This window comes from Zootoca vivipara, chromosome 3 (genome assembly GCF_963506605.1).
Source record: "Zootoca vivipara chromosome 3, rZooViv1.1, whole genome shotgun sequence".
In the NCBI taxonomy this organism is placed as follows: domain Eukaryota; kingdom Metazoa; phylum Chordata; class Lepidosauria; order Squamata; family Lacertidae; genus Zootoca; species Zootoca vivipara.
The window spans coordinates 38,056,036-38,070,143 of record NC_083278.1 but is presented as its reverse complement, the minus strand read 5'-3'; the positions used below and the strand labels follow the sequence as shown (position 1 = coordinate 38,070,143).

General features: G+C 40.1%; 1 protein-coding gene across 2 annotated transcripts in view; it reads right to left on the bottom strand.

Moving 5' to 3' along the window:
* Positions 1-432: 432 nt before the first annotated feature.
* Positions 433-14,108, bottom strand: part of TTK (TTK protein kinase) — a 32,799-nt gene continuing 19,123 nt past the window's right edge. For both annotated transcript variants that reach the window (XM_035109536.2, XM_035109537.2), the window contains exons 12-22: positions 13,116-13,285; positions 11,047-11,155; positions 10,512-10,604; positions 10,084-10,241; positions 9,843-9,991; positions 8,391-8,515; positions 6,848-6,928; positions 4,369-4,545; positions 3,189-3,279; positions 2,894-2,991; positions 433-1,050 (exon numbers count right to left, since the gene is read on the bottom strand). In XM_035109536.2, coding sequence (XP_034965427.2) covers positions 964-1,050; positions 2,894-2,991; positions 3,189-3,279; positions 4,369-4,545; positions 6,848-6,928; positions 8,391-8,515; positions 9,843-9,991; positions 10,084-10,241; positions 10,512-10,604; positions 11,047-11,155; positions 13,116-13,285 — 1,338 coding nt within the window. In that variant the 3' untranslated portion in view covers positions 433-963. The remainder of the gene's footprint in view (positions 1,051-2,893; positions 2,992-3,188; positions 3,280-4,368; positions 4,546-6,847; positions 6,929-8,390; positions 8,516-9,842; positions 9,992-10,083; positions 10,242-10,511; positions 10,605-11,046; positions 11,156-13,115; positions 13,286-14,108) is intronic.

Here is a 14,108-nt window from a genome sequence, read left to right as displayed (position 1 = left end):
TTGCCAAAATTAAAAGCAAGCCACAGTATTTAAATTCCAATGTTGCCATTCCTGAAACTGCATTGGAACAGGTGTTAATCCCTGGACTAAATTATTCAGATACAATGCAGATTTAATATGCTTTCTCTTTGCCTGAATGATGTCGTAATTGTGCCTATAGTTAGAGGAAATGTCTACCATCTTGACATTAATGAAGAACAAATTCAGAGAACTTGAAAAAGTTAAAGGAGCTATCACGGCTGAGTTGGAGACAACCTAAGATTTCACATACAGGATTATTTTGGTCACCTTTCCAAACTGTAAAGGTACTCAGTATTTCAATACTTATAGCTATTTAACTTTGGAAGAATTCTTCCATTTTTTAATTAAAAAAATCACATTCTAGGAATAACAGTATAAATCTTATTATTATTATTATTATTATTATTATTATTATTATTATTATTATTTACAGCATTCATTTTTTATTTATTACAAAGTTTGGTGTCATTTATAAATCAAAACAAATCCATGTCGGTATTGTAACAGCATAAAACAAAAAGCAGAGTATAGGAGTAGCAAAATTCATAGTGTCCCACATCACCAGTAAACGAAAACAAAGAAGTCAATATTCCAAGAAAAATACTGGCAAATACTAGAGGCAAATGAAGTTTGTTCTAACCCAAAGTCATTGGGGGGCATGATTTAAAGAAATGCAACAAAATATCTTCCACATTTTCAAATTTTAAGGCCTCATCTGTATTTTGTACCCAAATATCCACACATTGAACCAATCTGTTGACGTTATATCACGACTGACTGTCCCGTAAGACCAACATACAAATACTGGATAAACAAATGACAAAGAACATTTAGACCATAAAACAATCAGAGGCAAGGCAGTTCGGTTTAAACAGACCAACTATTGCCTAGAATAGTCTTATCAAGTCTTCATTAATACTTTTTGAAGCTAAACTTTATGTATCACTTTGTGCTCCATGTTTTCTTGTCACAGTTTGCAAAAGCAGACACATCTAAACCTTCATCGCTGCTGCACTGCTCGTATAAAGCCTGAAACATTAAAAAAAAAGCAAATCAGATCATCAGATGCTATCATGTTTTCTTTCAAACCCCCTTTCAAAGCTCATATTTTGCATGGAGCGTTTGACTTAACCCTTCCCCCATATCCCCAGTTGATAGCATAGTTATTTGAATTCTCACATAATTCCCTCCCCCCCCCCCGAATCTCACTCTACTGTCTCCCCTTGCCCACAAAAAAAAAAAAACTAGCTCCCAATTCCTTCCACTCTCTCCCAGCCACTGATGAAATTTAGACTGCAAGCTCCCTGGGAAAGGGATCTTTTTGTGATAAATGACCTCTTGTCAATATGCCATTTCTATGTAGAAGCCAGTGAAAAATCCTTTCCATAAGCAGGGCTTGAATGCTCACACTAGCCAATGTCATACCGATTCTGGGAAGTGACCCAGCAACGGTGTTCTGTGCACAGAATCTAACCCCTCCTTCCCCAGTGCTCCACATGCTTGTCTACTCCGGGCACCCTTTGACTTGTCTACATCTGAATGAAAAATTATAAAACTGAAGATTATTCACTTGCACACTTTTGTCAATACCCAATCCTTGAATTAAAGTGTATTCGGCTTAAAAAGAATGCTCACATCAGCTTTTATTGCACCTAAAAAAGTATTGCTAGAAGCAACAACAACAACAACAACAACAAAAGTACCACTGAATTTTCACTGTGATAGACGAGTACTACCATGCAGAGTACAGTCATTTTGCCCAATATGAATTTTTGCCTCATTTAACAGTTAAAGTTAACCTCAACATGACTGAATGAGTTTATTAATTTTTATTTTTATTAAAATGCAGACATGCCTAGAGAATTCCAACTAGATCCAAGGCTTGTAAATTTACGAAGGTTTTACTGAAGCCACCACAATGTGGCCTTGTTTATAGAGACAAGAAGTAGTATCTATAGTCATAATCCTGATTTGCTGCAAGTAGTGCCCACCCCCAAAATGGCAACCTCTTAGGATAAAATGATGAAAAGCTGATTCCAGTTATCCCACGGGGATTTTTCCTTGACTGTGGTTTATTTAATCTCTTAATCCCTTAATTCACTGTGTCTCTCAGTTTTTATCACAAAATAAATAATCATTTAAATAAAATGCCTTGGGGGGAAGTTTCTGCTGGAAACGTCATATAGTTTAAATATAATAGGTTATACTCAACTAGCTTCTATTCAGATTAGACCCACTGAAATTAATGGACCTACGACAATCATATAATTAATTTTAATGGATCTACTCTGAGTAGGCCTAGCACTGGAAACAACCCAATAATTCCCATGAATGTGTAACAGATTGAGCTTCAACAGGTGGGTAGGAGGAGCTACCGCTCTCGTTTCTAAACACCTCCTGCATGCAAACCAAATCTTTCTTTTAAGCGAGAGCATTTCCCTTATATTACTATTTTGAAGTACTGCCTGGTTTGATTTGTTTACTTGCCATAACACATTGCTTTGAAGATTATGAGCTTATATTCTTTTCTCTTTTATACCATATCACTCCCTGTTAGGGTGAAAGCCTTTCCTCTCTTTACACACCAAACCATTCATCACTGCTTATTAAGATCTGCTGCTTCTCAAATTCACTATTTTTGCACCCTCCTCTCCTGTCCATCTCACACAACATTCCTCACTACACTTTTGTCACACACACCTTCCTGTCCCAAGTGGACTTTTTATGTGTCTTGTTTTGTATCTTTGTATCTTCTTTATTTTGTATAAAAATAAATAGGAACTGTATCAGTTCTACATTCTCTTTCTGCTTTAAGTATTATAAATATTAAGTTCTTAGTAACAATACCACTGCTACAAATACATTTACTTACTCTAGTAGCTCTAGAAATGGAGTTAGGAGAGTTCAGACCAACAAGATGACCAAGGATGCGTTTTATTTCCTCTGTTGTCCCTTTTGTGCTTGAACCCCCTAGAAAAATGTTAAAATCTGGTTATGCTTAAAATGTCCAGCTACGCTGAATGAAAATTCAGATACCAGAGCACATGGTGATATATTTAGGTTAGCAGGCATATTGTTTACTCTGTGAGAGTATTAGACAAGAGAATGAACACCTTTATATAAAACTCTGGTGAAATAAAGTGAAATTCAGTAACAGATAAAGTTACCTGTTTGTGAATTGGCTTGAATATGTACATAAGGATGAACCAACAATTCAGAGACAGATATTCTTTGCTTGGGATTCCTTACCAAACAGCGCTGAGGGGAGAAGTTACAAGATGGAATTAATAAAATTCAGTTTTCTAAAGAATATTATTTCTCAACTTTGTTTTCCACATTTTATATAGGAAAAGTATCCCTAGTGAACTAAAAGTGCTCTCCATTAATCTAGCTTGTGCCTTGTAGCATCAGATTCAGCCTGCTGTTTCACAATGCAATGCATTCTGTAAATATTCTATGTCAATGTTTCCCCAAAAGTGATCCATGGCCCACCAGCTTATTCAGGCGGTCCCTGCAGTTTCTGTAAAGAACACTTACAATTTAAATTTTGCTGCTTCTCTTATATGCTTATTGTATTACAATTTACAGAATTGTAATACAATAAACGTATTAAGAGAAGCTATAAAATTAAGAATCATACCGCATCTAGCACAAAGCATTACAATTGCTACAACAGGCAGATAAAAAGAAAAACCAACCCATTAAGTCGTCTGCCAAGACCCTTATAAATTTTCAAGTGGTCCGTGGGAGGGAAAGCTGGGGAAACTACTGTTCTATGTCACAGGATTAAATAAACAGTAGGTCCAAATGATGCATTAAATGAATAAAAGTTATATCAACCCCGTAAAGAAACTGGCCATGTTAGAACAACCATGATGATAATGATAATGATAATGGATGGTAATAAACTAAGATTAAGCAGAACGCTACCTTCTTTCCAATAGGCTAGTTATCTAAAAGGAGCTTGTGAAATGTACTCTTTCCTGTCTCTGTCCTCTGCACTACAGCTCCATCCCATCCCACTCCCCAAAAACCCTCTCAAGGAAGAGATCCTTCTACCAGATTTTGAGCAATTTCTTCCTTCCCTCACCAGCCTGTCTGTGCCCCACTGCAAGCTGTTCAGGGGGACCTTTAAACTTTCCCCTTGGGCAGGGGGAGAAAACGTTAGGGAGGAGGAGAACCAAGAAAGTCCCATTTTGTTAGCTTCCTTTCATGGTTCTCAGGATCCAAGCCCAGATGTAGTCCCCCACCCCTCAGCAACAAATGATAAAAAGTCAGGAACTGTTTGATATATACATTAAGACTGCTAAACAAAATGATATTGTACAAATTTACACAGGTGGTTACCTTTAATACGTCATGGAGGTCTTTTTCTGCAATATCAGGGAATGCTATTTCATGACTAGGGTCTATTATGGCATGAAGTTTTGCAATCTGATTTGTTATGTGCTGAAATGGAGTTCTTCCATAGGTCATACAGTATAAAATGCAGCCCAATGACCATACATCATTTTTTGGACTGATCTAAAAACAAAGGCAAGGATAGATAGATAGATAGATAGATAGATAGATAGATAGATAGATAATAGATAGAGGTTCCTCACACAATTAACACAATTACTTTGAAGCTATTGCCATTACATTAACATATGTGATGCAACTGAATAAGCAATCAATTATAAAACCTGGTGCAGCAGCATAACAATTAAGCAATAAAGGAGAGCATCTATATTTCAAAATCTGATCAATGACACACCTTTGCGTCGATGTTGCCGAAAGTAGGGTGTTAATTGTCAGGAAAAGTAATTTGTACACAGTTAAAACCACACAGAGAAATCTACTTTATCAGTTTTGTAATTTAAAAGAATGGAAACATTGCTTCAAAGGCAGACCATTTAAATTTTTGAATAATATGCTTATAAAAATTGTTTAAGAAACTGATGCCCTGGAAAGGGATCAACAGAAAATGGAATACAATTATAAAGATTCTCTCATACTACCTTGCACTGACTGAAACATAAACCTGTTACACTGGAATGTCTGCTTTTTAATGCAGCATGAGTACAGGTAGGTTAGTTTCAGAATAAGGGGAGGAATATGGACAACGGGAGCCTCAGTTTTGTGTATATTTAACATGCTGGCATGGGAGTCAGTTTATAGAAGAAAATGAACATAGGCAACTTAATGTAGGGCAATTTTACTCTGTTCACTTAAGCCCACGTGTCTTTGGCTGAACCAATTTTGCAAAATAGTAAAATGAATTGCTCCTCACCTCATACCCCCATCTGCGAGATGGGAATGCTAATACTTTATGGGGCTGCTTAACAAATTACTTAGAAAATGCATGTGAAAACCTTGAAGTGTTTTTGGCTCTTCTGTTGGCTAACATCATCGTTATACAAGGTTTTTTAAAAAATTAACTTCAAGAGAGACCACAGCGAGTTTAATTGTTTTAAAAGTTGCATAAACATTAATGGCCTAAGAAATAAGGTTTGGTTGAAGGAAGGCTGCTGAGGCGGCCATAGAGGATCTTGGCTGTGAGTCCTGGGAGACCTGTCTTGCAGGCCTTTTCCCACCTGGCCTGGGAGGCGGAGCCCTGACTGACTCCAGGTACAAAGCTGAACAGACTCTTGGGCTGGTGTGTTGTTTGGGATTTTTATTGGGGGGGGGGGCATTGTTGCTGTTACTGTTTGTACCTTTATTTTAGATCTTGCGTTTTTTGCAGAAATTGTTTCTTATTATTACTTTCGTTACGTGGTAGTAATGTTTTTTATGTTGTAAGCCACTTGAGCATGGTTTAAACTGTGGAAAGGAAACCCACACCAAAAATTATGTACGTGTGTATATATGTAGGCATGTTTTCCTGACCTCTACGGTATTTTTGCTGGCTGTGTAGGGTTAACCTTTCCCCAGAGTTCACTCTCCCATGTAGTTGCAGAAGGTGCTAGTTTCACATTTTAGCTCTTCCTCTCACAAATTTCTAGCGCCAGTATAAGGACACTTGCTCCTCCACACAGTAAGCCGCCTCCATCTGACGCCCCTCTCCCCATTCCTACTGCAGTCTCTTGCCCCACATCTCAGGCATTCCCCAAGGATCCCGATTGCCAGCCACCCAAGAAGTACGTAAGGCTGAGTGTCTTTATGCTGGGACTGGATATAACCCATTATGAAGCTCTTATTAAACTCAGGATCAATTCTAAATTTGATGCTATTTCAACTTCTGCTACCGTCACACCACACTGCCCATACAAGCCCTTTTCTAACTGCTTTATTACGATTCCAATCGATGCCCTCGGCGGTGTTGGATGGACGGTACGGCAAAGTCCATTACAAAGAGAGACTATCTGTGTGGACAACCCTGTGTCAAGGACCTGTGCCGTTATTTATTGCAGTGCCTGTTATATCTAGACCCAAGAGACCGATTTATAAACCCCCTGTTTACGAATGGAACACATTTGAATAGGGTGGAAAGGGTGAAATGGCTGCTGAGCGACACTGACGACTTTGTTACTTATAAAGTAGCACTCTCTGCTATTCTATTCTATTTAATCCAACAAATAATTTTAGTAGCCGTGACCGTGGTTTTAATGTATGTGTGGTGTCCGATGATTTTTATGGTTATTGTTGTTGTTTTTTGTTCTCCTTCTGAATGATGCCATGGCTTATGGCTAGTGCAATAAAAAGTTTAATTGGAATTGGAACTGCTTTATTCACATCACTGCATACAAAAAAACCCCAACCCAATTATTTTGTCCTGGGTTTTTGGAAATTTAGAAAGTAAGATCCAAACCAAAGTATGGATCTTCAACCACAGGGTATTTATTACCTTTGACCTTGGTTTTCCATTTTCACCACAGGAAGACATGTCTTTAATGACCTCTGGTGGCATGTAGTTAACTGTGCCAACCTAGTAACAATTAAAAATATAATCATGTAATTAATTGATAATTTAAAAATAGAATCTCATATTTTGTTTGAAAGATTGCTCTAAAAAGGGCCCTGAAAAACAATGCTCACAAACCATTTTTAAAATTTATCCTCTTGAAATCCTGCTATAGTTCATTCGAAACTTTAGAACAGAAAAACAAGCTTGTCTAGGAAACTTCAGAAAGCTCTGAACATAATGTTTAAGGCAACTTATCCGAGAGAAAATAGTAATATAGGCAATTTTCAAAATTCCTCAGTGATTCTAATCCAACACTGAATGATTCAGACGATGTCTACATCAACATTTTTTAAAAAATCTTCGTTCTCAAAATGATGTTGTCACACTATATGCCCAATTCTCCACCCCAATAAAGCCTCCAGCAACTTTTGTCAGGTTTGGTGAGTCAGTTTCAAGTAACAGAGCTACAGTAATTAAGAGAGTGCTCTGTGGGATTGTGCACCTCCTCTCCACAGCTCTGCCCTTTCAAAGAAAATTCCTTCTGTTGCCTTAACTGAAGCTAAGGAATACAGCCACAATGATTTTAACCATGGTTAAGACTAATCAGATTCTATGCTTAACCAGGATTTGAAGAAGGTTAAGAACTTTGGTAAAATAGGAGCCATAGCTAATGTCTGAACCAAAGTATCCATTGACTGTGGTTAAATTGGACAGGAGAGAAGGAGGAAATTATACGGCCCACTCCCCACCTCTTAAACTTTGTCAAGGGATTAGTTCTGCTACGTACATATTGATTCTAAATGAGCTGGAGTATGTTTAACTATTTCCTAGCTTTAAAAAACCCACAAAACAGTATTTCTCTAACTCTGTGACATTTTATGCTATTTCACCCTTTAGGAATCCTCTTATCAGACCCATCTGAAGTGGGATATGCCCTGCATGTATACACTGCGATACATCTCTGTTGGATGCCGACACCCAAGATATAACCTAAACCTTGCAACATTTCCGCAGCAACCGGACATAATTCAGGCTGCAACTCTATGCCATAACACATATGCTTTCCATGCAATAGACCCCAGGTTTAATCCCTGGCATCTCCAGGTAGGGCTGGAAAAGATGGTATGAAACCCCAAAAGATGCTGTTGTCAGTGTAGACAATATTGAGCTAGATGCTGTTGTCAGTGTAGACAATATTGAGCTAGGTGAACCAAAGAGCAGACTCTGTATAAGGCAGCTTCCAATGAACTTTTGTGCAATATCCCTTCTTTCATCTGTGGTAGTTGTGACTCCTGTAGTCCACACCCCGGGAAACCATCCGGTATGACTATGTCTAGACCTGCAACCTGCCTAAAACAGGCAAACACAAATCAAGACCCACCAAACCCCTCACATCATTCCTGATGTCCCGTCATTGTGAAAACAGACATTTGTACTATTTTATTCATAATAGGGTAACACAAGGATGCCCCAACAGTCTGACCTGTGAATCTTTAAAAATGCTCGTCACATCTGGCTGCATTTGATTTGCAATGCCAAAATCTATTAGTTTTAGCATTCCATCCACTAGCAGAAAGTTTGCTGGTTTCAGATCACTATGAACAATACCTGCAAATTAAAATTTGTTCAATTAGTACAAATTAAAAATATGTGCATTTACTGTGTGCTCTCACACCCATCCTACAAACCTTCTTGGCCAACACACAAGGATGGGAGGAAAAGCCAAGTCATTTTGTGCTATGATAAGAGACCTCGGAGATTGCAATTTGGCTGTGACATTCACCCTCCTCTAAGAAATCTACAGTACAGTATTTACTTCCACAGAGGGAACAGGTTTTTATCTAACCTTCATTGCACAACAAAGCAAAACAAAAGCAAAACAAAACCCCTTTGGAAACATATTCCCAGATTAGAACTAGTTCAAGTTAATTTACAAAACAAGACACTACTTTTCCCCAGAATATAATTAAATGTTATAATTAAAATGCTCCATTCAATTGCTGCTACTAGCCTGGTTCACACTGAACATTAAACCATAACGAAAGTTCAATTTCACGTAATACAAATAGATAACTTGCATGAATTCTGATATACACTGCCAAGCACATCTGCCCATTACTCCTTCCTGATTTTGCTGTGCATGGGCGGAAACCAACCATGGTTTCTGTTTGTGGTTTGTATGGAAAGAAATCACAAGTACTGGTTCACACATGGTTGGCTTCCTCCTGGTGTGCTTAAGTCTGCTCCTGACTTTGGCATCAGTTCCGCGCGCGCTGCTGTGCTTGCCGGCTCCAGCTCAGTCGGGGCTCGGCGCAGCGTCGAGCCCCGACTGAGCAGGACCCGGCAAAGACAGCAGCACGCGCCGCGCCGAGTCCTGACCCAGCGGGACCCGGCAAAGACAGCAGCACGCGCCGCGCCGAGTCCCGACCCAGCGGGACCCGGGAGAGACAGCAGCACGCCCGCGCCAAGTCCCGACCCAGTCGGGGCTCAGCAAGGCACGCGCTGCAGAAGCGCCATGCAGACCTGCTCCCACCACTAACAATACCCCAGTACGTCTTATTTTGGGAGTATGTCTTATATTTTATTGCCTCCAGAAAATCGTGCCATGGCTTATTTTATAGGCACGTCTTATTTTGTGAGAAACACGGTAGATGGCGCTTTTAAAAGTATGCAAGTATTATAGTTATATAAACAGTTAAGGCAATGCAAACAAATAGTCAAAAGCATATGTCCCTCTCTGTTAGATTTCCAGGAGGCAGATTTATATAGCGCTTGATTGTAGAAAAAAAACCCTCAAAGCAGTTTATGGATGCATAAAAAGATAGAAATCTAATGTATTGACTAGTAATTCATTGGTAGCCATTCCTGTGAACAGCGAGTGTTGAAAGGTTCAGTAAAAGTATTCAAATACATAAAAATAAGCTTTTATAGATACCATGTGTGTGGATTGTATGGACAGCTTCCAACATATTTTCCCAAAAGCTCTTCCGCTCCCATGGGTTAATTTTTTTCTTTTTAAGCCAAGTATTAAGATCAATGTTTCCACATTCCATCAGCATGTAGATACTCTTCTTGCTAATTTCACTAGAACAAGTTATGAAAATGAGGTCATATATGGGAAATGACACTTGGGAGGTGTTTTTAATTAAGTAGGGTTTGTAAAAACATTTACTCACTAGTCATACAGTCGGATAATCTTATCGCAATGTTGCTGAAGTTTATTTAAGTGTGCAATCTCATTTTTATAGCTTTCTAAAGTTTGTTGCTCTGCCTCTTCTAAATTGACATATTTGATAGCATAAAGCTGCTTCTTTTCATCAAGTACTTGAAACACCTGCAAAAAAAAAAGGAATACAAAGCACCAGCTTTGCTTGTTTTTAAGTCCATTCCCAAATATTAAGTACACCAAGGTCAGGGACCTTCTTGAACTTAGCCTGTAAGGGAAGCTACCTATTACAAGCACAATACAAAGAGAATGGTGTTGCTTAAGAGAGATGGGGACAGGGGAAGCAATGACATGGTATGTTATGTCAGTGATTATTTTTAAACCACCTTCCGCAGGCAACAGTTACCAATGAATTAAAACTTGCGTTTAAAATCTCACCTTACTTGATCCTCCCCTGCCAATTTGTTTCAACACAGTGTACCATTTTCCTTTAATACTGATGCATTCATTTTTAAGTGAAGGAGTTGAAATCTGAATTTTAAAAAATACACATCAAAAGTAACATATGTTAAGATATTTATTTACTATTCTTTCTTACTAGTATGTTCAGGTATTTCTGATGGTCCCTTGTGGGGCTGACATATAAAATTGTCAACACATTGCAGATTACAAGCACAGCTTAAAGGGCATAGCATCAAAACTGTTAGCCCAGAAACAAAACATATTTAATACAAGACAACCATGTTATGAAACATTAAATGTACATTTTTTCTTTCTTAAATTTATATCCCACCATCCCTCTCAAAGGAGTTCAGGACAGCAAACAACAAGTGATCGAACAATAAAAATTCCTAACTGCTTGCTTGTCCGTAAGAATGGGTTGCACCCACTATGGATCAGTTTCCTTCATTATCTCATAATGTGCTTTCAGAGTCATTTATTTTAGAAAGGTTACCGGTAATCCAGTACGCACTTGGAATGGAGTTGAGGGAGTACAAGGTTGCAAATAGGAAAGCTGGTTGTATGGTGTGGTGTCCTTACTCAGGTGAAGAAAATTATTCCTTACGACTGGAGTACTGAAACTGTCAAAGGCATTTGAGCATTACAATACTTGCACAAGAAGCAATATACTCCCCACCCCGCAATCAACCATATATTTAACCAGCAGCTTAATTTTTTTATCCAAGTCACAGTATTTGAAGTTGAATGTAATGTTTAAAGCTAGCTCAAAAATGTCTCCAAAAAACTGCCCAAACATCTCCAAAAAATATTAAACATAATCTTAATTTGAAGCGCATGTACTTCTACCGTGTTTCTCATATTTTAAGTCATCCCTACAAAATAAGCCATGGCAGGATTTTCCTGAGTTGAAGAAATATAAGACATACCCCAAAAATAAGCCGTAGTGGTGGGAGCAGGTCTGGATGGCGCCATGGAATAGGAAGATGCCTGTCAGCGCCCGGAACCGGCTGCTGCTGCCCCTCCAAAATGTCCAGCAGCATGCACCGCGCCAAGCGCTGACCCGGCGGCGGGACTGGCAAGAGCCGCAGTGCGTGCTGCTCCAAGCCCCGACCCGGCGGCGGGACGCAGCAAGAGCCGCAGCGCGCGCTGCTCCGAGCCCCGACCCGGCGGCGAGACCCGGCAAGAGCCTCAGCGCGCGCCGCGTGGAGCCCCAACCCGGCGGGACCCAGCAGCGTGCCCTGCTGAAGCGCCGACAACGCGCGCAGCAGCAGCCAGTTCCGGGCGCCGAGCCGCGACAGGAAGAGGAGGGACGCAGCAGGACGCAGCTACAACGACAAAAAACACCTGGCCGAGCCTTCATTGGCCGCCACTCGCTGGTCCCTCCTCTTCCTGTCGCGCGCGCTGCAGGTCCCGCCGGTCCCGCCGCTGGGTTGGCGCTTGGCGCTGGCGCTGCTCCAAGCCCCAACCCGGCGGCGGGACGCAGCAAGAGCCGCAGCGCGCGCTGCTCCGAGCCGGGATCCGGCAAGAGCCTCAGCGCGCGCCGCGTGAAGCCCCGACCCGGCGGGACCCAGCAGCGTGCCCTGCTGAAGCGCCGACAACGCGCCCAGCAGCGCAGCAGCAGCCAGTTCCGGGCGCCGGACAGGGGAGGTACCATACTGTATTTTTTTTAAAAAAATAATAAGACACCCCCCGAAAATAAGCCATAGGCTTATTTTCTTGAGGAAAAAAAGATTATAAGACATGACTTATAATATGAGAAACACGGTAGTAAGAGATTATCAATACGCGGATGACACCCAGCCCAATCCTTCTCTTCCCCTGACTTGGAAGAGGAGGTTGAGGTGTTAAGATGAGTACTTGGATGTTGGCCAATAAATTGATGCTGAAAAAAACAAGGAGTCATGTGTCCCAAGTTCTCAAGTCCAGGAGAAGGGCAGATGGCCTGTTCCAGATGTGGGTGCTTAGAGGTCCTTTTGGATCCAACATTGTCATTGCAAGGCTCGGGTGGCCTCATTGGCAAAGAGTCTGCCGACTACAACCCCTTTTGGGCAGAAATTACTGGACCACTGTACTCCACCATGCTCTGGTAACTTCCAAACTGGATCCTTGCCATATGCTGTGTGCAGCTGCCCTGGAAGACAACTCAGAAACTTCAACTGATCCAAAACACAGCGGCCAGTTTACTAGCTGGGGTTCCCTTTAGATCTCATATAACCCCTATTTTAAAACAGCTATATTGGTTGCCAATGGGCCCAATTCAAGGAGCTCAAATATCTGGAAGGCCAACTCCATCTGTGCAGACCCCCGTGGCACTGTGACTGGAATTTGTTTTAAATTGTTGTGACTCACAACCATTTAGGGTAAAGGGTGGACAATAAAACAAACTACTTCTACTACCGGTACTACTACTGCTTCATTTTTACGGCATGCAGTATTACAAATACTTTAACCAGCACTGAAGATGCACACCTCTTTTTAGTACATATAACCATTAGCTTGCTTTAACAGCACAAAAGCAAATTCCATCAAAAACTAAAATAGAATTGAAAAAATAAACCAACACACACACACACAAGTTACCAGGCCATGTAATCTCGCAGTGTGTTGTTGCTAGCTACTGGGCCAACAAGTGACTGGCTGTTTATCTTCGGTGCAGTCTCTGGCGGTGAAGGTTTTTGAAAAATTGACTCTGGTGGTGAAAATCTTTTAGAAACTTGAAATGCTGGCTGTTCAGCACATGAGTTTTTTCCCTATAAAATGAAGAAAATTTCATTGGTTCTCAAGTAAGCATACATCGTATAAAATCCACTTACAAGTGCGTGCTTGCTAAATAAAATTTAAGTGGAAATCTGAAGATTTTATTAGACAAACAAATTCTTAAAATACATGCAATACCAACAAAATAACATTCAATGTGTTATAAAGATTATAAAGAATATCAATATAAAAAGAAAGGAACAGAAAAGAACAGAAGAACAAAGAGAAAGAAGAATGAAAGTGTGAATAAAGGCAAAGATATAATGTTATGTTATCCAGTTTGAAGCAGCAAAGAAAAGAAACTTCCGACTATACCCATTGTACTAATTTACAATTAAACTATTATTTACACAGTTGCGTGAAGCTGTTTTTCATTAATTTAACTATCTAACAAATACTTCATATTGCATGGCTCATTCAATATCTGCCAGAAAGCATTTATCGCAGTACCCTTTGAGATATTCCTTAATTATTGACCACTCCTTGCTTACTTCTTGTGTTGAATTTCCTCTCACTGCCCCCATTCTCCTTGCTAATTGTAAGTACTTTATTACGGTAGTTTGGCTTGCCAGTCGATCTTTAAGGGGATGGTTTCGCTTTTCCATTTTCTTGCTATTAAAATCCTTGTCTACAGCCATACTACCCTGAATATGCCCAATCTCGTCTGATCTCGGAAGCTAAGTAGGGTCAGGCCTGGTTAGTACTTGGATGGGAGCCCCTCAAAGGTGCAATTTCACTTGATCTTTGAATCGCACACATTTCTGGAATAATATCCCTTGAATATTATGGTTTGTACTAGCATTTGCATGTGATTTG